General features: G+C 37.8%; 2 protein-coding genes across 2 annotated transcripts in view; one reads left to right on the top strand and one right to left on the bottom strand.

The window, feature by feature from the left end:
• Nucleotides 1-6,203, top strand: part of Pfdn1 (prefoldin 1) — a 51,898-nt gene extending 45,695 nt beyond the window's left edge. The window contains exon 4 of the mRNA XM_068392318.1: nt 5,697-6,203. Within this exon, the coding sequence (XP_068248419.1) occupies nt 5,697-5,789 (93 nt within the window). The 3' untranslated portion in view covers nt 5,790-6,203. The remainder of the gene's footprint in view (nt 1-5,696) is intronic.
• LOC137657794 (oxidoreductase HTATIP2-like) overlaps nt 6,039-23,989 on the bottom strand; it is a 52,946-nt gene continuing 34,995 nt past the window's right edge. The window contains exons 3-4 of the mRNA XM_068392316.1: nt 15,615-15,727; nt 6,039-15,245 (exon numbers count right to left, since the gene is read on the bottom strand). Coding sequence (XP_068248417.1) covers nt 15,078-15,245; nt 15,615-15,727 — 281 coding nt within the window. The 3' untranslated portion in view covers nt 6,039-15,077. The remainder of the gene's footprint in view (nt 15,246-15,614; nt 15,728-23,989) is intronic.

Here is a 23,989-nt window from a genome sequence, read left to right on the forward strand (position 1 = left end):
AGCCTCCCCGCTCTTCGTCTGACTGCCTTCAGACTATCGAAAGACTCTCTAGAGCTCGAGGCTTTTCGAAGGAGGCAGCCAGTGCAATTGCAAGAGCGAGGAGAGCTTCTACCATTATAGTTTACCAATCGAAGTGGGAAGTCTTCCGAGACTGGTGCAAGTCAGCATCTGTATCCTCGTCCAGTACCTCTGTAGCCCAAATCGCTGATTTTCTCTTACACCTGAGAAAAGTTCGCTCCCTTTCAGCCTCCACGATCAAGGGCTACAGGAGCATGTAGGCTTCGGTCTTCCGGCATAGAGGCTTAGATCTTTCCAACAATAAAGATCTACAAGATCTCCTTAAGTCTTTTGAAACCTCTAAGGAACGTCGTTTGGCTACTCCTGGATGGAACTTAGACGTGGTCCTAAGGTTCCTCATGTCAGACAGGTTTGAGCCATTACATTCAGCCTCCCTGAAGGATCTCACTCTTAAGACTCTTTTCCTGGTTTGCTTGGCCTCGGCTAAAAGAGTCAGTGAACTTCATGCTTTCAGTAAGAACATCGGCTTTTCTACAGAAAAAGCCACTTGTTCTCTTCAACTTAGTTTCCTGGCCAAGAATGAACTGCCTTCTCGTCCTTGGCCTAAATCTTTTGATATTCCTTGCTTATCAGAGATCGTAGGCAACGAACTGGAAAGAGTGTTATGTCCCGTTAGAACTCTTAAGTTCTATTTAGCTCGTACTAAGCCATTACGAGGTAAATCTGAAGCGTTATGGTGTTCGGTTAAGAAACCATCCTTACCTATGTCAAAGAATGCTTTGTCATATTTTATCAGATTTTTAATACGAGAAGCTCATTCCCACTTGAGTGAGGAAGACCAATCTTTGCTTAAGGTTAAGACGCACGAAATTAGAGCTATAGCAATCTCCGTGGCCTTCAAGCAAAATAGATCTCTGCAAAGTATCATGGACGCAACTTTTTGGAGAAGCAAGTCAGTGTTCGCGTCATTTTACTTGAAAGATGTCCAGACTCTTTACGAGGACTGCTACACACTGGGTCCATTCGTAGCAGCGAGTGCAGTAGTGGGTGAGGGTTCTACCACTACACTTCCCTAATTCCAATATCCTTTTTAATCTGTCTCTTGAAATGTTTTTAATATTGTTTTTTATGGGTTGTACGGAAGGCTAAGAAGCCTTTCGCATCTTGGTTGATTTGGCGGGTGGTCAAAGTCATTTCTTGAGAGCGCCCAGATTAGGGGTTTGATGAGGTCCTGTTAGTATGGGTTGCAACCCTTCATACTTCAGCTCCTGGGAGTCTTTCAGCATCCTAAGAGGATTGCTGGGCTTCGTGAGGAAGACAGACTTACAAGGCAGAGTAATCGTCTAAGTCAACTTCCTTACCAGGTACCTATATATTTTGGTTTTGTTATATTGATAACTGTCAAACACTCTTAGCATATACGCTGTAAACTTAATTAACTCTGGTCTCTACCCACCGCCTTGGGTGTGAATCAGCTATTATATATTCACCGGCTAAGTTAAATATTTAAAAATGATATTTTAATTATAAAATAAATTTTTGAATATACTTACCCGGTGAATATATAAATTAAAGGCCCTCCCTTCCTCCCCAATAGAGACGCAGCGGGACGAGAAGAATTGAAGGGTTTGTTTACATGCAAGAGTGGTATCTGGCCGATAGTTGGCGCTGGTGGGCACACCCGCAACCTTCATAGCGATCGCTCGCGAGTTTTTGAGTGTGTTTTCTGTCGAGCCGCTGAGCAGCAGCTATTATATATTCACCGGGTAAGTATATTCAAAAATTTATTTTATAATTAAAATATCATTTTGGTATAAAGTACATTGTGTTCATATGAATTTCAAACCTATTATCATTACTAAAGATTTAATCTGTCTAGGAAATATAGGTGATAATTCTCTTATTAGACAATTTTACTGTAATTAGAAGGTGGGATTAAATTATTTCATTGTAATTATAAGGTGGGCAAATATTTACTGATGGGAATGATTGAAAACTGCCCCGTTAGTCAGTTGTCTGGGTCTAGGACATATCTTCGGACCTCTTGAGTGTATCTGGTGATTTCCATGTCTGAAAGGATAGCCAAGGGCCGAGTCTATTATGTCATTTTTATTGATACAAACCAAGCTGCAAACATATTAGAAAGCAGAATGTTACTTACCATAGGGCATCAATAGAGAGAGCAGCCAAAGGTAACAAGTGAAGTATGAAAGAAAAAGAGATGAGGACCAAAGTGATGGTTTTGAAAGGAAAGAATAAATAGAAAGATGAAGGTAATTGGCTTCTCTCCACCTATATCCAAAGAGTTGAAGGAATCCACTAGAATTGACCATAAGTTTAACATAAATTGTTTGGATGGACTGCGTATGCAGTCAACATTCATCTTTTATTTTTTATGTAGTGACTGCAATCTCTGATAGAAGTTATTTTCCTTTAGGCATTTTAGGTCCTGCTCACCTCAGTCATACCCTAGCAAATTCAACCACTCAATCTCCTTTATGGAAGATATGTTTTCATTTAGTGGGAAGAATAACTTTTCTTTACCTAGAGGTTTATCTATCCTGCTAGGCTTTAAGGCTGTAGGAACTCTGCTCTTGTAGAATTGGATTAGATTTAAGAAATTAGGCCATAAGGAGGCCATTCAGTACCAATGGGAAATGAGGGAAGGCCCTACAGTTGTACCTTAAATTAGGAGGTTGGCGAACCAAGTAGAAGAAAGGAAGATGGGAGGGAGGTATAGTAGAGGCGGAAAGGTGAGTGCACCTCGGGGTCAAGTGGATGCTACAAAGATCCTTAAGTAATGCATACAGTACACTGCTTCAGGTGCTTTTGTGGCAGCTACTGTGACCAGATTGTAGAATGATCTTCATAATCAGGCAGGTGAATCGGTGAAACATCGGAAGTTCAAACTTGTAGTGAATGATTTTTTGGTGAACAGGCTACCATAAGTCTCTTTTTATAGTTTTATATATGACAGTTCTATTTTAAAGTTATTAATCTTAATATATTTTGTATGAATTGTTCATTATTTCTCATGAAATTTATTTCCTTTCCTTATTGGGCTATTTTCCTTGAAGCCCTTATGGCTTACAGCATCCTGCTTTTCCAACTAGGGTTGTAGCTAGCAAGTAATAATAATAATATTAATAGTACCGTTCTTGGTACCTTGACTGAAGCTTTGAGAAGACTTCAGTTAAGTTAAAGGTTTGATGTGCAAAACTGTCTCTGCTGCCTTAATAGGCGAAAAGTTTAGGCAAGGGACAAGTTCTCTCTTCCATAGTCTTCCACTCTTAAGAGGTGTGGTAGCTTCTTGGTCAAGTGCCGGGGCACTTGGCAAAACTCTTCTCCATCCTGTCTCTATGTGAAGTGTGGAGTGTTGTGGAAAAAAAAAAAAGAGAGACCTTTTTCCCTATGAGGGCTCAGCATTGCTGCACGAAGAAGACCCGACACCTCAGTCCTGAGTGTCACTCTTCCTCAGCATGGGCAGAACCAGGAAAGAACCATGATGTCTTTTTAACTTTCGTAGTCAATCAGTAATGCATACACCTCAACTGCCTATAGTCTAGCTTCCAGTTAGGACCAGAAATCGTGAAATCAGGGCTAGGCTCCACCCTTGTCTCTAAGAGGAATTTTGTAGTTGGCCTGGGGTGTGCATGTACCCACAAGACTCTGGAAGCCTTGGTGCTTGGTCTTGTGGTGGTTATTCAAGTAGGGGTGTAGCTAGCCCAGACCTCGTACAGGACGGTAAGGATTTTGTCTATGGTAACAACATATAGATGTAAGAAATGGAGGTAAAATAAGTGGTTCTTCTCCATTCTTGCTGTTCCTTTCTTAGGGACGAAGCTTTGCTTGTTGGATCCGACTTGATGCTGGTAGTCTACACTTCTGAGCTCCATTCTGTACAATCTCGAGAAGTTCTCCTTCATTCATCCTCCCTGGACAAAGTGGGAGAATGGTGGAATATATAATATCCCTTTGGTCATCATGGGGCAGGTATATTATTCCAGACTGTGATCCCCTGGAGGAAAGAAATCCATCCTTTGACCATGTACCAATCCTTTTTTAAAGGACAGATGTTATCAGCCTATTCATCCCAATGATAGGCAGATAAAAGGTTGCTGGAGTTATCTTTGTTCCTGTATGCCGTATGGGACAAGGTAGTTGACATTTCCAGGGAAGAACAAGAACCTTCCAGTTAGGTTCTAGAGGGACTGCCGATCCACCAAGTAACGAGTCTTTCTACATAGAGGACAAGGGTTTGTATCTGAGTAGGAACAAGTCACTAATTTTTAAAGTCATTTATATTTTTCATAGTGATACAAACCTGAGTACTTTATATTGAACATCCCTCAACCATCACTGTCAGTCTTGAGCCCAAAGGTTATAAGTGAAGAGGCTTTGACGGGTAAGGGGCGGATGCTCCTCGCTCCCGCCTGTCGTTTACCTGCTCATTGAACGATTCAACGGCTGTTCAGATTTCACTTTTAAAGCATAATCCCTACAAAAGGACTCGGGTTTGTATAGCTAGAAAATAATAACAATTTTGAGACCCTCTACCTGGCCATTTCAGGGTGGTAGGAAGAGGTGAATGTTAAGTTGGTGTACTTCCTCTTACTTCCTGAAGTAGGAGGATACCTGTCATGTCATCGGAAATCTTGGCAGTTAAACAGGGGTAAGCTTGTGTAGAGAGTGTCATTGGGATGGTTACTTGCTACCATTTCAGACCAGTAGTGTTCTCAACTCATCCTAAATCCATCACTGAAAACTCTGGCCTTGTAGTATAGGTGTAAGGTATGTTGTGAAAAGTTGAGCTTGAAGTTTTTCGAGACATATCTGGCTTCTACAATGAACTCTTTTTGGTGGAGAACTCAACTGTGGTCTGGAGACCGATCATCGACCTGTCCCCACAGAACTAGTTTGTTCAGGATGGAAATGGTAGGTACTGTAGTGACTTGCATTAGAGAAGGAAACCTCATGCTTTCTGTGGATCTGAAGGATGCTTGCTTACAAGTATTTATCCATCAATCCTCTTAGATTTTCCTCTGTTTTCCTCACCAGAGTGGTGTATCAGTTCAAAACTCTGATTTTCATAGCTAGGCAAATCCGAGTCCTTTAAAGTTGAAATTTTCATCTCGACCATCACTCTTAATCCTGAGCAAAAGAATCATTGTCAGGAAAGGGGGGGGGGGGGGGGGGAACTGTTCATTCGCACTTGCCACCTGACGTTAACTACCACGTTAAATAGCTCAACAGCTATTAAAGCTCCTCTAAAGACATATCCTCTATTTTAAAGGACTCGGCTTGGTATAGCTAGGAAAAATACAAATTGCTGTACATTTAGAATTTGTTACTTTGTTGCAGCACAATTCTCTTTACAAATTTGTAATCTAGCTAATTATAAACAATTGGTTTATTGTGTAAAATTATGTTGAAAACAAAATTTAACCAACCTTATTTATGATGTAAATATTTCCTTCCCAACCTAATTTCTCACACCTCATGGATCAAAGGATAAGAATACTCATGGTTGCTTAGGACCTGTGGATTGATTGCTCTTTATTCTGAAGAAGGATTTAAACATCTGGGATGATTATGACCTTAAAATGGGCTCATTGTTAGTAATAAAATTCTATGAAACATGACACTACCTGACTAATCAATTCAACTTCTTTTCACAGTCGAACAAAGAATACCTGGAACGCAGCATGTCAGAAAGCCAAAACAACTTAAGGGAGATGATCAAGCTTAAACAAGCGATGAGTGCTGCATAATTGATATGTTGTCATTATTAATTTCCTTTTAATTTTCCGCAATGTTGCGGTCCTTTCTAAGATATCCTTCCATTTAAGTCCCTCAAGTACGTATCTTAATTGTTATATATTGGTATAAAACGTTATGTTGATCTGGACATTCAACAATGTTATATATTGGTATAAAACGTTTTGTTGATCTGGACATTCAACAATGTCTTTAAATTGGTGTAGAATTTCCTAGGTTCCCCTCCTCACCTGATGTTTTAAAACACAGTAAAGCTAAATGGATATAAATTAATTTATTGCAGTTATTTTTAGTTCATCTTCACTTGAACACGATAGAAATTTTCATGTGATTATCTTTCTCATCACTGTTTATAGATTGTCAAAGTTTCACCTCATTTCCGAATAAAGTTATGCCTAATTATGAAACCATTTCTTTATTAAACTATCACAAAATTAGGTTAAAGCTTATGTTAGTATACAGTACAGTATACTGTTGTATTTTTAGAAGTCCATAAATAATTTGCATGCTGATAATCTATTAAGCATTATTTTGAATGAAGAAACTTTTGTGTGAATTAAGGGCATAATACAATGTCATAACGACTGACTACTTCATTATATTTACACTAATGTGGTTAGTATTGCCCAGTTGATGTACCTTAGGTTTAACATTAAATTTTAACTGATTTTGTTACTTATGTGTAATTTTGATAATGTGAATCAGTAAGCTGAGATGAGATGGAGAAGCTCACTAATTTCACCAAGGCAGTAAGTAGTTTATTCAAGTGACCAGCAAGCTAATTTCTGAGACCATTTAGTATGAAGGTGCAAAAGTTGAAAGAGGTTTGATACCAATATAAAAGTAAAGAAATTACAATGGAAGTTGGTATCCTATGGATTGAAGGGACATCACTAAATTCCCCGTCATAATCCGTACAGCGCACTGAAACACTACATCGTAATGTGCTTAAACAAATGCAGTCCATGAAACTCCAGGTCATCCAGTGATGGCCAAGTAAATGTACCCAAACTGGAAGATTTTCTTCAAATAAATTGACAGAATTTATCTAGATGGTGAGTGGATGAATGTGTAGTATGTGGGTAAAAGAAAGAGTAGGGGGAAGTCCAAATCAGTAATGGATGAGATTTGGGGCTGAATTATAGTGTGCAAGGTTTGTGTTCCTTCCCTTGGAGGTGTTTGATTTTTAAATTGAATATATATGCAGTCTTAAAAAGTCTACCCTCAATAGACTATTCAGTTTTTTTTTTTTTTAAATTGAATGTATAAGCAGTCTTAGAAAAATCTACCCTCATTAGGCTATTCAATAATATTTTTTAAAGCCTTTGATGTCAAGTACTTGTTTGGTGTACTATAGTACAGTAGTATCCTAACACCCTGTTTTTACTGGTATTAAAATACTTATTGTGTTCCACATCACTCCAAAGGAATTTATTTTGGATCTGCTTTCCTGGATCTGCTTTCCTTTATCATTGTACATAAATACAATATACCAAGGCACTTCCCCCAATTTTGGGGGGTCGCCGACATCAAACAAATGAAACAGAAAAGGGGACCTCTCCTCTCTACTTTCCTCCCAGCCTGACAAGGTACTCAACCGAGTTCAGCTGGTACTGCTAGGGGTGCCACAGTCCACCCTCCCACATTATCCACCACAGATGAAGCTTCATAATGCTGAATCCCCTACTGCTGCTGCCTCCGCAGTCTTCCAAGGCATCGGAGGAAGCAGCAGAGCCTACCGGAACTGCGCCACAATCGCTTGCCATTCATTCCTATTTCTAGCTCGCTCTCTTGAGACATTTCATCTCACACACATTCAATTTCTGTCTCTCCGTCACTTTCTTTCCCCACAACTCCGATCCATACATCACAGTTGGTGCAATCACTTTCTCATACAGAACTCTCTTTACATTCATACCCAACCCTCTATTTTTTACTACTCCCTTAACTGCCCCCAACACTTTGCATCCTTCATTCACTCTCTGACGTACATCTGCTTCCACTCTACCATTTGCTGCAACAACAGACCCAAAGTACTTAAACTGATCCACCTCCTCAAGTAACTCCATTCAACATGACATTCAACCTCGCACCACCCTCCCGTCTCGTACATCTCATAACCTTACTCTTACCCACATTAACTCTCAACTCCCTTCTCTTACACTATTCTGTCACTAATCGGCCAAGCTTCTCTTCTGCGTCTGCAACCAGTACAGTATCATCTGCAAACAACAACTGATTTACCTCCCATTCATGGTCATTCTCGTCTACCAGTTTCAATCCTCATCCAAGCACTCGAGCATTCACCTCTCTCACCACTCCATCAACATACAACTTAAACAACCACGGCGACATCACACAGCCCTGTCTCAGCCCCACTCTCACCGGAAACCAATTGCTCACTCCATTTCCTATCCTAACACATGCTTTACTACCTTTGTAGAAACTTTTCACTGCTTGCAACAACCTTCCACCAACTCCATATAACCTCATCACATTCCACATTGCTTCCATATCAACTCTATCATACGCTTTCTCCAGATCCATAAATGCAACATACACCTCCTTACCTTTTGCTAAATATTTCTCGCATATCTGCCTAACTGTAAAAATCTGATTCATACAACCCCTACCTCTTCTAAAACCACCCCGTACTTCTAAGATTGCATTCTCTGTTTTATCCTTAATTCTATTAATCAGTATTCTACCATACACTTTTCCCACCACACTCAACAAACTAATACCCCTGGAATTACAACACTCATGCACATCTCCCTTACCCTTATATAGTGGTACAATACACGTACAAACCCAATCTAATGGTACCATTGACAACACAAAACACACATTAAACAATCTCACCAACCATTCAAGTACAGTCACACCCCCTTCCTTCAACATCTCAGCCCTCACACCATCCATACCAGATGCTTTTCCTACTGTTGTTTCATCTAGTGCTCTCCTCACTTCCTCTCTTGTAATCTCTCTCTCATTCTCATCTCCCATCAACGGCACCTCAACACCTGCAACAGCAATTATATCTGCCTCCCTATTATCCTTAACATTCAGTAAACTTTCAAAATATTCCGCCCACCTTTTCCTTGCCTCCTCTCCTTTTAACAACCTTCCATTTCCATCTTTCACTGTCTCTTCAATTCTTGAACCAGCCTTCCTTACTCTTCACTTCTTTCCAAAACTACTTATTCTCTTCATATGAATGACCCAATCCCTGACCCCACCTCAGGTCAGCTGCCCTCTTTGCCTCACTTACCTTGCGCTTTACTTCCACATTTTTCTCTATATCTTTCATACTTCTCTACACTATTAGTCTGCAGCCTTTCTTCAAAAGCCCTCTTTTTCTTTTCCACTTTTACCGTCACTCCTTCATTCCACCATTCACTGCCCTTCATGTTGCCTCCAACAAACTTCTTGCCACACACATCACTTGCAATCCCTACAAAATTTTCTTTTACTAACTTCCACTCCTCCTCTAAATTACCCGTTTATCTTACTTTCACACTATCATATGCCATTTTCATCCTTTCTTGATATTTACTTTTTACCCCCGGTTTTATTAGCTCTTTAACCCTCACTAGCTCCCTTTTACATCCACCTATTCTATTCCACCATTATTTTGCTACAATTAATTTTCCTTCCACCAAAAAATGATCAGACATACCTTTAGCCATACCCCTAAACACGTGCACGTCTTTCAATCCTCCAAACATTCTTTTACTTATCAACACATAATCCATTAATGCCCTTTCTACTACTCTTCCTTTTGCCACTCTTACCCATGTATACTTGTTTTTATCTTTCTTTTTGAAAAAGCTGGAACTTATCACCATCTCTTGCTCAACACACATATCTACCAGTCTCTCACCACTCTCATTTTCACCTGGTACGCCATTCTTCCCAATGACACCTTCTACCTCTCCAGCGCCCACTCTAGCATTTAAGTCACCCATGACAACTATATAATGCCTTCTACCCAGTCCTTCTACACACCTAGTTAATTCATACCAGAACTCATTCCGCTCTTCACTTTTCTCACAACCTGGCCCATACACACTGACAAAAGCCCAACATTCCCTACCCAACCTAACCCTTACCCACATTAACCTAGATATCATCTCCTTCCATTCCACTACTTTACCTGTCATCCATTCACTCAGTAATAAAGCCACACCTTCTCTTGCTCTTCCCCTTTCAATCCCAGACACGCTACCAGACATTTCACCAAACATCACTTCACCTTTCCCTTTGTCTCACACAAAGCCAATATATCCATCCTTCTATTCCTAAACATACTTCCAATCTCACATCTTTTACTCTCTATTGTACTACATCCACGCACATTCAAACACCCCAAAACTAGAGTGCGGGGAGCAGTCACTCTCCCCCCAGCTCCACTTCTTTGATGTCTCACAGGATTATAATACAGGAGATGGGGTTCCCAGCCCCTTCGTCCTGTCCCTTTTAGTCGCCTCTTACGACACGCAGGGATAAGTTGGCGCTATTCTAATTGTTTTTATGCCCCCTTGGCCACAGGGGGGTTTATCATTGTAAACAGCATTATTACCTACTGAATTTTTTGTGCAGAATATTTGTTCTTTCACCGTTTTGTATCCTGAAGCTTTTTGTGAGTGTGGAATTTATAGAAAATGGCTTATAAATTAACATCTTGTTGCTAACCATATCTATCTTCTCCAAATAGTGCAATTTTGGGGTAGGTAAAATATTCATATTCTATAAAGAAAATATACAGTATTCACAAGAGCAGTAAAAATACTTTTACTTCAAATAAAGACAATAAAGTCAGCTAAATAAAACTACAATATATCATTGATTTTAATTCTACAACATGGGGAAAAAATACAATTATACATCAAAGAAACTTAAAATGTAATTCTTTATGTATTGCACATTCTTTGAAGACAAAAAGTAACTAGACACAGTAATAGTATCCAATACTTATAAATGCTACAGATATCACAGAAGTGCGAGTTCATAATCACAATAGCAACACACTGCTGCACAATACTTGCAGGGAGTTACTATTACGAGTTATTACTCTAATGGATAACGTTATGTTTGTGTGGAAGCTAGAAACAAAGGAAGCACCTATACAAAGAGGTCCAGAAGAAACTAAATCAACCCTAAATTACATGACTGATCTTTACATTTCGCTGCTCGTCAAATATCAACTTGGTTCTATGAAACACACATGGAAATATTTATTCAAGCAGGTAATACACAGTAGCCTAGTTTGTTTTTATTAAGCATGCTATGGAACTGGATTTGTTACACAAACCAAATACATACAAAACGTCCTATGTCCTTCCAAGGACATCATACAATAACTCAACTTACAAGTATTTGAAAATTTAGAATAAAAACCTAAATGAAAACAATAACAGCGGTTTTATTATTGGCTGCGATTGTTTACAGCCTATTTGGTTCTTCTTAACTTTTAAACATTTATTTTGCATATTACAATGATATATATATTTCATTTATTTGTAATTTCTAACTAAAATCTAAGGCACACAGCTATCATAGGAAAATCACAAATGTTCATTGTGCACTGAAAAACATGATCTATAATTCTATTGTGTTTTAAATAATTCTTTTAAGGATTAAAGTAGTGTATAATATTAACTGCATAGCTGACTATTTATGCAATTTAATGGGAGGATTTATGATCCCTACCTAATATTTAAAATCAAAATCCTATAGGCTACAGTAATTCTGTATTCTTCATAAATACAGAAAGGGTGTTCAACTAGTTAGCTTTAGTTTTTTTTTTTTTAAATCATACTGAATTTTCAATGAAACAAGTAATAATCCATCAATTTTGATTATAAGATCGTTTATATTAGTTTCCATCATAAAATGTCCCAAGATAAGTGACTGGTATAGCTCAAGATTGTTTTTCCTAATGGCTGCAGTTTCTCAATAAAGTACCTTTTTACAAACTGTTGGTACATGTACAGTACGTATTTGTTAAAATTAGGCTAGCCAGGACCTTTTCCTAGTGATAAAGTGATGCAGGGTATTTAGAACCTTTGTGTGAATCTCTTTACCCTATCATTCTACTAAGAAAACTTTAGAAAAAAAAATAAAGGCAATGGCTGCAAAAGGAAGAAGTGCTATGTAACACAATAAACTCTCACCTATCGGGGTTACTGGGGTTCAAGCCTTTTTCTATGTAACAAAGAACTTTTAGTACAGCCTAGAATTGAACAATCAAGATCCCCACAGGTAATAGTGATTCAGTATAATCACAGCCATTAGGGTAAACTATAATAGTGATTCAGTATAATCATAACCATTAGGGTAAACTATTTTACATGTACCACTCAGTTTAGACTAATTTTTTATCAGTCAAATGAATCGTCTGAAGAGGAACCTAGTAAAATGATAATCGGGGAAGAGAAGACTGACAAAGCACACACGAGCTTATGGTTACCGGAAATTAGCAGTGGGAGAGATGTTTAGAGAATGAAATGTGCACTGCTACTATGGCATTTACAATGCCTCTTCGACTTTTAGTTGCACTTACTTTTCATCTTTCGGCTACGGCTTCTTCCATATTGCAAGAATGAGGTTATCTCCCTAGAGGCACCCTGGTCTTGCTGGGCCACGTGTCCCAGATTTCATGCATCCATTAATCACATAACAATGCTGTCAAAGAAGATGCTGAGACTTGCAAATTAGAAATGGAGGATGAAGTATTTTTGAAGTCTGAAATGTTAAAGAGCTAACACAACATATATGTTACCTTAATGAGAAACAAATTTGTAGTTGGTACCATGAGGACAAGGAGAAAGAGCTGCAACAATCTGGATAAAGCAACAAATTACTGACTAAATAAATAGCCAAAATGCAGTATATAAGGCCTTCAAAGCAGACATGGGATAGTTATCTCAACAAAAAAACATTTACGAATCATAGAATGTGGGCTTAAATAACAGACAGATCAGAATTCAAACAGAAGTGTATAGATCTCATTCATTTCTAATAAAAAAAAATGGTGTAAAAAGATTTAAGATGAATTTTTTCACAAATTGCAGCAACAACATGTATTTTTTTTTTCACCAAATAAGGTACATTTGATAATCTCTCAACTAATCAATCAGAGATGAAAAAAAAAAAAAAAAAAAAACAGTACCATCAAATTATGTGTAAAAGGCCTAAAAGTAGGTATCCTGTGATACCTGATAATATAATGAAATAGATCATCTACAAAGAAGTTACCAACCCAAAATCTGTTGTGATTCATCAAACCTCAAGAGAACATTTGTCATTCTACAACCAGTTCACCCATGAAATAGTACTGTATTTAAAATGCTATTAACATAGCTCCACAGAATATTAAATCTGGGAAACGTATTTTTATCAGCGACGCAAGATGGTGCTACACCAGTGTGTTTCTTACGAAAATATAAAATTCTGACAGCTTATTTTCCTCTAGGTAAAGTTAAAATTACATTAAGCAAAGATATTTACACACAAGAAGAAATGTTTGTTGCCTCATTACAAGCACAAAGGTAAATATACAACCTTTTATATAAAAAAAAACAAAAGAAAGTTATGATCAATTATAAAAGCAAAATTACAATGAATATCTAGTTAAACAAAAAGGAGACAAGCTAAACTGTGGGAACTACAGATAATACTAGATACTAGAAAGAACATCTGAAGGAAAGTTGATAGATATGCATGAGCAGCAGTTATGGCTTATAAAAGGGAAGGGCTCAGTAAATGCTATTTTTAGAATAAGACTAGATATCTAGAAGGAATCAAGAAAGTTTAAATGTGTTTCGTGAATCTTGAAACGTAACATGACAGGGTACCAAGAATGTCTACTGGTGTTAGAGAAAGAGAAGAGTACCAAAGTTGGTACGATCAATGAAGGGCACAATCCACTGTACAGACAAAATATGGGGAGAAGCATTCCCTGTAGAGGTTGGCTTCCATCAGGGATCAACAGAGTCCATTTTTGTTCCTAGTCGTTATAGACACTGACATAAGAATGAAGGAACTGACAAATTTTGGGAAGTGATGATTTAATCATAGAAAACAAGAGGAAAAGAACTGCAAGAAAGGTTTATAGAATGGAAAGGATTGAAGGTGAACATTGTAAAGACAGATGGTATAGTGCTAAAAAACAAACAATAATTTTTACTACTTATGATTAATAATGACAGGAAGGAGGTACTAAGATAGTGAAAGAGAGAAAGAATCTTAGCAAAAAGGGAGAGATGTAACTTAAGACAAGAAAATGCTATTAAGGCTCAAAATGAGGATTTTTAAGACAATTATCAGACACTTAATACATGGGGCAGAAACTTACACCTAAGAAGAAAGAGGAGGGACTGTTGGCAAAAACCAACATGGCTATCACTATTGGAATGGAAGGAGAGTTTAGATATCAAAAGGTGTGGGAAATTGTTGAAGACTAGGGAAACTTGTCTAGACTTACTATGGCTGGCAAACTATATGCAATGTAAAGTAGAAGACTAGGGAAGTTTGTCAGTTACTATGGTCGGCAATTTTCACTACAGGAATGGAAGGAGAGTTTAGATATAAGAAGGTGTAGAAAATTATAGAAGACTAGGGAAGATTGTCTTGAATTACTATGGCTGGCAAACTATACGTAATGTAAAGTAGACTAGGGAAGCTCATTTGAGTTACTATGGCCGACAAATATATAAAGTAGAAGACTAGGGAAGCTCGTCTAAGATACTCTTGCCCTTTAACAAAAATTGCGGTGGAACCAATGAAGGGAGCCAAGGACATACAAGTGATAGGGAAGAGTGTGGGGGTCAAAAGATCAAATGGATGGATATGGCGAGGAAGGATATGTGTGAGGTGGGATTGGGGGGAAAAGATTCAAGAAATTTAGTAGATTAAGAGAATTGACTCTGCTGACCCTGCTATAAAGTGGACTAACAATGTCGAAAGAAAAAGAATATCCAGATAAATGCAAAAAAATACCCTTACATTCAAACATTCAAAGCAATTGGATTTTCCTTCTTTCAAGTTGGATGCAAAATTGAATAACATATACGGTACTCTAAAGTTTGTTAATAATGCTTTGCATATATGATGATGTGCATATGGCAATAATAAGTTAATCTACACTGTATACTGTACTGCCGTAGTTAGAAAAAATATGTCATTGTTTAACAACATCCTTACCTCCTAAAAGCACTTATGTAAAAGGCCTTTTGTTACAACCTTATCTACAAATATGGCACAAAATTAAAAGCACTCTAGTCAATGCCAAGCCTTAAAATATCGGTATTCTCTAGTATTTCAACCCTTTTTTCTTCAGCCTTATCTGTAGCTTGGGAGTCCAAAGTGTTGGCTATCATAGCATTAGCAACTGTATATGTAGGGACGCTGATTTTATTTCGCCAGTCAAATCCTCGTACTACAATCTGGAAGGATTACATGCAATGACAGGTCTCTCATATCTACAAGGAGGTATTGTTATTATCTTTGATAAATCTGAAGCAATTTCCAATACAATTTGTCTAGTCTAGTCTTCAAGCTACTATAAAGCCATACAGTATAATAATCCTCTCTATTTACAAGGAAATTACCAACATTAAAAGCCTTTTTATTTACAGTCATAAGCAGTGGATACTATCTGGTTTTAATAAGGCACACTTCCTACTGTGTAACAGGTGAAGTTACTGTAAATGTTAGAAAAATATTTTTTGAGGGAAAACTATTACCTGGTACTTCAAGTGTTGCCTATATTACCTCCATTATGATAGTAAACTACTATATTTTTATCAACTTACCTGGGCTATCTTTTCCAGTGGTCGGGATTCTCCTCTATCACACAACAGAAGTGCAGGTCGGTAGATGGAAAGATGAGGAAAGTTAATCTCTTTTACCAACTCCTCTGTTTCCCCTAAAAGAAATATATTGTACTGGTATAAACAAAATTTAAATTTTCTAAGAGCAGCACAAATAAATGAAACCCTATGATCTGACATATCCATTACAAAGTAATATATTCTAACTTTTTACCGGAAAGTAACGAGTCACAGAGGCAAAACTGCAGTGCTGTGGAATTCAGTCTTTAAAAATAACCTAACAATGGGATAGAATGTATGGTATTCCAGTACTCTGGAAGAGAACAATATTAGGAAATTATATTATTATTCTGGAAGGATTTCCAAGCATAGTAACCATTCCAAGATAAGAAAAATTATTATTACAGCATTGCTATGCACCAAAAAGGAATAATAAAGGACTGTTTAAAAAAAAAAAAAAAAAAAAAAAAAACAATACATAGATACAAAACAAGTCTTTAAAGATTCACCTCTTAATGACTGCATGTCAAAATTATTTCTGAACTTGTAACAAGAAAAATCATCTAAAATGCTGAGGAGTACTATCTTAGTAATTTGCTAGTTACGTGCTTATAAACATACCTCTCCTCTTTTTTTATATGAGTAAAAATTGTTTAAAAAAAATTGTTTTCTTGATAACATCAAGAAAAATGGCTGCACAAGGCATTTTTTAGGAAAAGCAAACAAATGGGTGCTTCTTAATATGAATTCTTTGCTGAATATGAAAATTCTGTTTGCATTTCCCAAATAGGCCTAGTAAGGTCAGAAAAGAAGGTCAAAGGTCAACAAGTAAAAATTTCACTGCCTTTGATGCTATCTTTTGATATTTTCGATAAAGAATTATATGCACACTTTCAAATTTTTAAGTTAAGGGTAATTGTAAGACACTGAGCCTTTTTTGCATAGCCACTTAATGGTAAGATTTAACATTATCATATAACTCTGAACAATTCCTTATTATACTAAGATAAAATAAATCTATCTACTTGTATAGGCCTATATTATCTAGTCATTGATTTGCAAATAGTGTCATTTATAATAGACTCAAAGGTTAATAGTGAAGTCACGAGATATCCAAGCCTGTGTTGCTTCATTTGGTGTCTATTCAGTTTCTAATCATGTGTTTATCATTTCATGTCTGGTTACAAATGTTAGCTCAGTAGCTGTAGGATAGGGTCCATATTTCAAGTGCTGTCTTTGTCTTTGGTGATTACAAGCATGCCTCCACATTTCTTCCCAACACTATTTAACCCTTCTATGCTGTGGTCAGGAGACAATTTATTAAATCTTTGTTTTGAGCCCTTCACCATTAAGGCTCCTTATCTGAACTCATTCTCTACTACTTGTGGTAGTTGCTTCATCTCTGAAAAGTAGATAAAACCCCCTCTTGCATAATTAGTGGTGGAAGAATGACAGCATTTCTTGAAATGTACAATGTACAATGCCCATATCCCTTCACGGTCTACTCAGATGAAAGCTACCAATATGGATATCATGTCCAAGTATTTCTTGTCACCTTGATTGGTTTCTTTCAAATCCAACCATGTACTGTCAAAATCCCATTGATTTTGTGATCTCCAGAAGGGCATTATTAACCTCAGACTCAACCTTGACATAGTTCATCATCTTTGTGCTTAAGGTATTTTCAGAATTGTGAAATCACTATTTGCTAAAGAGCTTGCCATATAATCTTTAGGGCCCTGACATCCCTAGAATAGAATTTGCCATCTTTCACATTATCAGCCATGTTTAGGCCCAGTTTTCCAATCCCAATCCAGAGTTCTACTAATCGTATATCTTCAGTGTGTTGTCCTAGTACTTTCAAAAGTTCATGGATATGTGAAGGCCACCAAGTCTTAGTTTCTACATATCTTTAAACTCTGGTACTGTACACTTCAACTCCATCAACTATGGAAACAAGCTGTGGTCAACTGTAACAACAATATAATTATTACCTAAAGTCCTGGCAACATGAAGTGTCCCCAGTACTAATGTATTAAAGAGTTGACTGCTTATGTGCTTGAACTAATATAATTGGCATATAGCCAACAGAAGTTCTTGGTTGAGCTGAAATCTGGTTGCTACCATGAGACTTGTTGAAGGAGGTCCAAGATGGCTTTCCTCAACTTCACAAGAAATGAGAAAGGCCATATCTTGGCACAGTGCCATCTCTGTTTTGATTGGACCGATCTATTTTGGTCTCGCCAAATTCTGGTCAGGTATTTCCTCTTGTTAAATTTACATCATTGATATTATCTAATGTTGTAGGTACCTTCAAGTTAGTGCTTTTAGATGGCTCTATAGTACCCAACACATTCTCTCCGGATGGAGGTCCCCTTAACCAAGCTGCAACTTGAGTCACATAGAGGGTGTTTTAGTCATCCAAGGTTGAGTCATTTATATCATTGTTGTCAGCAGAAAACTGAGCAAACCTTCCAACAACCAGAATTGTTGGAATTACAGCCCCTGTTTGCTGATCAAGCTGTTTTAGAATATATCTTCCAGAGGTGCATCATACAGGAGGATTCTGCTGTAGCTGACGATGTGACCTGTATTTTGGTATAGATTGCCATTTTTATTACTGTGTTGTCTGATGCAGAGGAAGGCCTAAAATAAAATGTTTCAGTGGAGCTTTATTGTCCCCACATATGTCATACACCATATCATGCCCAATACTATGGACCCTTGTCATTTTGATTGCATCGGCTTGGTCAACAGTAGGTTAACTACATTCTTGATCTATGTGATTATGTCCATTGAGTGAAATGTTAACAAATGATGGAATACATGCAATTTCTGCTTTTTCATTTATATCTAAACCTTTGAAGGATGGGGGTGACATTATATCGCTTTGAAGTTTTAGAGTCACATAGAACATGAACAGAAAGTCACTATCATCTAATCTGAAAATAGATGTGTTGTGACAATCACACCCACTAGATGACTCTGGTATATCTATAAGAGGTAGATATGAGAACTTCACTGGAATTAACAGAATATGAATTGTCTTTCACATGGTGCAGCATTTCCAAGAACCACAAATTCATAAAAAATCCCTGACTAACTTCAGTAAAGTATGTTTGAAAGTTGAAGTCTGGCCAAGAAACAATGCTGGGATGGCAATGTTTATCTCACCAGAAAGGTCCTAATATTGTTTGAATACTGAAGAAAGCTCTAAGACGTCCTTTCTAAGCAGCTTGCCAAAGTTCTTATGAAAGCCATACTATTACTGTCAGCAAATTTAGTTTCCCTCTCTGCCTTCTGTGTATCTCTGAAGAACTTCTTGAGACAATTTGAATGGTAGCATCCTTCTGCTGCAATTAGGTTATTTACCTCAGCTATACAGATAAACAACTTGTGAATATATTTTGCATATTTGCAAATTCTTAAACCCATATTAATGGTAAAAATTCTACTCATCTTCTGTCTGTAGTCATCAATTTGACCAAATAAGCATAACCTCCATGTCATTTGATTTGACTGACTTTACAGTGATAGACTCACTCAATGACTGGTCTGATTCAAGTTTGGTAATTTACGTTATTTTTAAGTGTATATTTTGAATAACACTATATCAAATCAGTTGAGGGGGAAGTTGAACACCAGTAAACAGTGTTATCAGCCCGTCGTCACCCCATTGTGTCAGGGGGAACAGCCTCTTTCAGTTCTGCCTGTCTGCTGGTGCATAATATATAAATCAAAGGTCAACTCTTGTGGGTACTTTAAACTAAGAACTGGCTCCATAGTTCACTTGAAAACAAAAAAGGCAGATAGAAAAATATCATATTGTTTTTATTTTATAAGTATCTATATCTATTCCAGAAAATTTGAAATATTCAATATAGCACAAATATAAAACGATTACTAGTATTTGGTATGTTAACCTTTATCACAAACAACAATTATCCATATAGTTTTCTTTAAAGGTATTGTTCACTTTTGCTTTCACTTTGCTATATGGAATGATACTTCTCACTAGAAAGTACTGTGTACCTCAACCGTCTCTCTCACTGTATCTAGACATTTCATTGAAAGAGGCTGCGAAATATCATATATGAAATGTATCCAAAAGTATTTGCACCAGTATATTAAGCAGTGCAGAGGAAGTAAAACAAAATTTGTTGTAAATAATGAAAAAAATGCACTTACTGACCTTTGACCTTAATTTCTGACCTTATGAGGCAAATGCAAAAAACACAAATACGATTTACTTACTGAACACAAATTTATGATTAAGAATCATCCATTTGTTTGCTTTTCCTCAAAAATGTCTCATGCAGCTTACAGTACATAAGGCTATTTCTGGATTTCTTGTCTAGACTGTGACTTAAGTGTTTTTTTTTCTTTAGTTTATTGACTCATAACAACTTGCTTATGACTATATTCCTCTACAAAACTATATCCTCTGCTCATTTTCCAATCTACAGTAGTGGAACTTGATGGATTCTTTTAACTTAAATATGAAATAGGTGAAGAATATAAAAAAAGAATTAAGAAATAAAAAATGAAAATAGAGAAATACTGAAATGAAGGAGGTTGTGTTTCAAAAAGCTACGGGATCAAGAGAAAGAACATGCAACTGTATGCAAATGACCTACCTTCACAAAATCTTGGAGATTTCTCAAGAAATGCAAAGCTAATAGTGAGTGGGAAGGAGCAAAGGAAAACTAAAAATAGGCAAATAGGAAAGTGACTATGTGGATATTGTGGGAGGAGTCATGTACTATTCATAACAAATGGTTATAAGAGGTTTTGTAGACTACAAAAACTACATGAATTAAGATATTTTAGATGCCAGAAATTTATAAAGAGGAAAATTTAATGGGAAAGACAACAAGAGTTGTAAATGCTGTTGTGATATGTAAGTCAATCATAGAAGAGGTAGAGCATGTATGTAATCTTTGAGACACAATCAACTATGATTCAGGAGTTGAGAAACAGTAAGAGAGTTGCAGAAGATGAGTGAACTGGAGGGAAATCACCTGATTACTGGTGATTAAAATATATTTTATTACTAGCGAGAACAAACTTATGAAGAATGCATAAGGTTTATAATATTCTATGCAGGTAAACCTTGGGGCCACAGACAAACAAAATGGAAGGGATTTTGATAGGGTGGGAACTTATATTAAAGGGTCATATGATGAACAAGAAATTGGTAGAGCAAATTTGGTGCCATGAAGCAGGATAAAAGGCTGAAAACTTAAAAGATGATTTGGACAAGTGATGCTGGACAAGGAAACAGTCCATCAGAAATAGTAAATATGATAGAGAGGCTGGACAAAGACCTGTATGGATAAACTGGAAATTGTTGAAAATGTGATACATGAAGTCCTAGCCCTGTTGGAAATACAGAACACGTTGAAGATCATGATATTTTTCTTCTAAACCTTCAAATCCTCTTCAAACATTTGAATTTTATCTTGACCTGTTCTTTATTTTTCATCAACTTTGACCTTGAATATTAGGGACTAGATGTTCATCAAATTGAAATTCTTTAAGTAGCAAAATAATATAATTTTAAAAATAAAATCAGAGCAGTATCTTTCACTGACATTACTATACGATACTAATAGAAATTCGCAATAAGCAGAGGGAGAATTCATTGTAGGTAACTCTCTGTACCATCTCGATATATTTAATTTTGTCATGAAAAATTACAAAATGGAATTAAGGAGGAAATTAATTCTAAATGAATGATTAAAAAAGAATGAATGTTAACTAAGCACAAAATAATGATAAAGGAGAGCTATAAGGAATTAAAGATTGAAAAAACAAGGAGTCCACACCTACCACCAGAATTCAAGTGGAATGAGATGCTATTAACTTTAATAGGATCATGTAAAATTTAACAATTTGAAGGAAAATGCCAAAGGATAAATGTCTCTATTTCTCTCTATTAGCAAAGTTTGGAAAGCTCAGTCTCAAACAGAACTGACAGGAATTAAGTCCTAAGGATTATGGTATCCTTTGCTGCATGAGACCAGTTTATTTCAACACTGCAAATTTAAAAACAATTTATAATTTTACTAGCTAAACAAACCTGAGTCATTTAAAATGACAAACTTATAACAGAGTTTGTATTCTTCCTAACATACAAACCCGAATTCTTTACTATAGGAGATATTCTAGCGCGAGCTGGAAAATACAGCAGAAAAACCTTAACAAGGTCGTTAACGACCGGGCAGGTAATTACCCACCTGTCATTGGTGGGGGGACCGCTGGTCGGTAGCTGCTGTTTACCTTCAATCGGATTCTAGCTACGACTATCCTAGGGGGTGATGATGGAGGGAAGATTTGTGTAAAGAATTCGGGTTTGTATGTTAGGAAAAATACAAACTGTTATAAGTTTGTCATTTGTTCCTAAACTTAATACAAACCCTCATTCTTTACTATAGGAGACTTAGTCTTGAGGCCAGGGTGGCCAAGGATTTCCCTATTCCTAGGGAAAATAGTCCTCAGACTAGACTCTTTTGAAGCAAAAATCTTCCGTTAATCTTCTTTCTTTGTAGATCCCCATAATCTCAGCGCGACTGAAGGTTTGTAGCTTCGAGGAAACAAATGTTTCAGGATGAAGTGGGTCAGAAACATTCGACTCGGACCCCTTCAAACTTGGGCTTCCCCCGACCTTGCAAAGGGGAAACCTCGTGACCACGAGTATAACTTATACCCTGTGAAAGGAATCAGATGAGTATCATACCTTATTTCCATTGGTGAGTCCAGCTGAAACTGGATACAGACTAGGATCCCCAGATGGGAGGGAGAAGGAGACGACGAAGATAGATGGATGTCCTTCTTAAAACCTAGTGTAACCCAGTATCCTCAGCTAATGGTTACTGTCCCCTGAAAGGGCGTAAGGTAGCTACAGCACCCATTGACCTGTCACAATAGGCCCTATAGAAAGGGAGTCTAGAGACCTATGTGTCACGTCGCTCAAATAGTGAGTGGTGAATGTAGATTGGCGTTTCCAGACCCCAGCACTTAAGACTTGGGAGACTGAGAAATTTCTCTTAAACGCCAGTGAGGCAGCCACTCCCCTAACTTGATGGGCTCTGGGTTGTGCTGCCTCTGGGTCTCTGTGAAAAGACCTCGCAATAACTTTCTTGAGCCATAAAGGGATGGTGTTGCGAGAGGTTCTCTTATTTACCATGTTGGTACTAAGGAAGAGATGACAGAGACGTGGTCTGAAAGGTCTGGTGCGCTTCAGATATTTCTTTAGCGCCTTGACTGGGCATAGTAACGACTGGTCTGTATCCTGTGTTACCTTATTGAGGCTGGAAAACTGAAATTCTCGAAATCTCTCATCGGTAGATGAAGGATTATGAGTCTAGCCACCAAACCTGGTACGAAGTTGCGAGACATTCCCCCCCCCCCCATCCCTTAGAATGGGTGATGACATAAGACAGACCATGTAGCTCACTGACCCTTTTAGCAGAGGACAGAGGTACGAGGAAGACGGTCTTAAGGATCACTCAAAACCCCGAATCAACCAAGGCGATGTCTTCTGAGGCAGAGAGGTCAACTCCTCAGTCTACAGATGAGTCTCAGGGCTGAACGATAGTCCTTAATCGTCGAGACTGAGAGGAGCTTTTCCTCAATGAGGTACAAAAGGAAGTCTGGGAACTACTGATTCCTTCCTTTTGAGAACCCAATTGCTCCACATGGTCGCTGTTGTAGCTGTTAAGAATTCCATTGTCTTGGCCCCAGCAGTTGGGAATTCCTGTAGGGACAGCCCGGAATCTAGGTTTGACAAGTCCTCGTGGCTCGCGAGGTAGCCGACTGTACCAGACCACGTGTCAAGCCAGAAGGGACATTGAAGTCGCTTCCATTGCCGAGGCTTCTGTGACTGAGAAGAGCCTGGAAGAGTAGAGTGTCTCTTCGAGGATTAGCCCGGTGTGAGCCTCGCCATGAGGGGATCCAAGATCAGAGGAGAAGAGTTGATGTCTCTGATCTCGGCGAACAGACCAGGTTTGAAGGTCGCTCAAGAATGGCAGAGGAGAGGGACAGTGACATTGCACTAGCAGTTAGGACAATGCCCTAGAGACTGACCGTATATTATATGGTCAACGACCAAGCCTCCTCTCCATTCCAGCTAGGACCAGGCAGTGGCTGCTGATGACTCAGAAGATAGACTTATAGGCTCCCCCAACCCTCCCAACCTTAGCTCACAAGGATGGTAATGTTGCAGGCACTAATGGCACTAACGAGTCTGAGCAGGACTCGAACCCCAGGCTGTCAAACACCAGACAGAGACGTTACCAATCAGGCCACAGCCAGAAGATCAATTCTGGTCTTAGGGTTTGGGGTGGACGACATAG

Source organism: Palaemon carinicauda, chromosome 18 (assembly GCF_036898095.1).
Source record: "Palaemon carinicauda isolate YSFRI2023 chromosome 18, ASM3689809v2, whole genome shotgun sequence".
In the NCBI taxonomy this organism is placed as follows: Eukaryota; Metazoa; Arthropoda; class Malacostraca; order Decapoda; family Palaemonidae; genus Palaemon; species Palaemon carinicauda.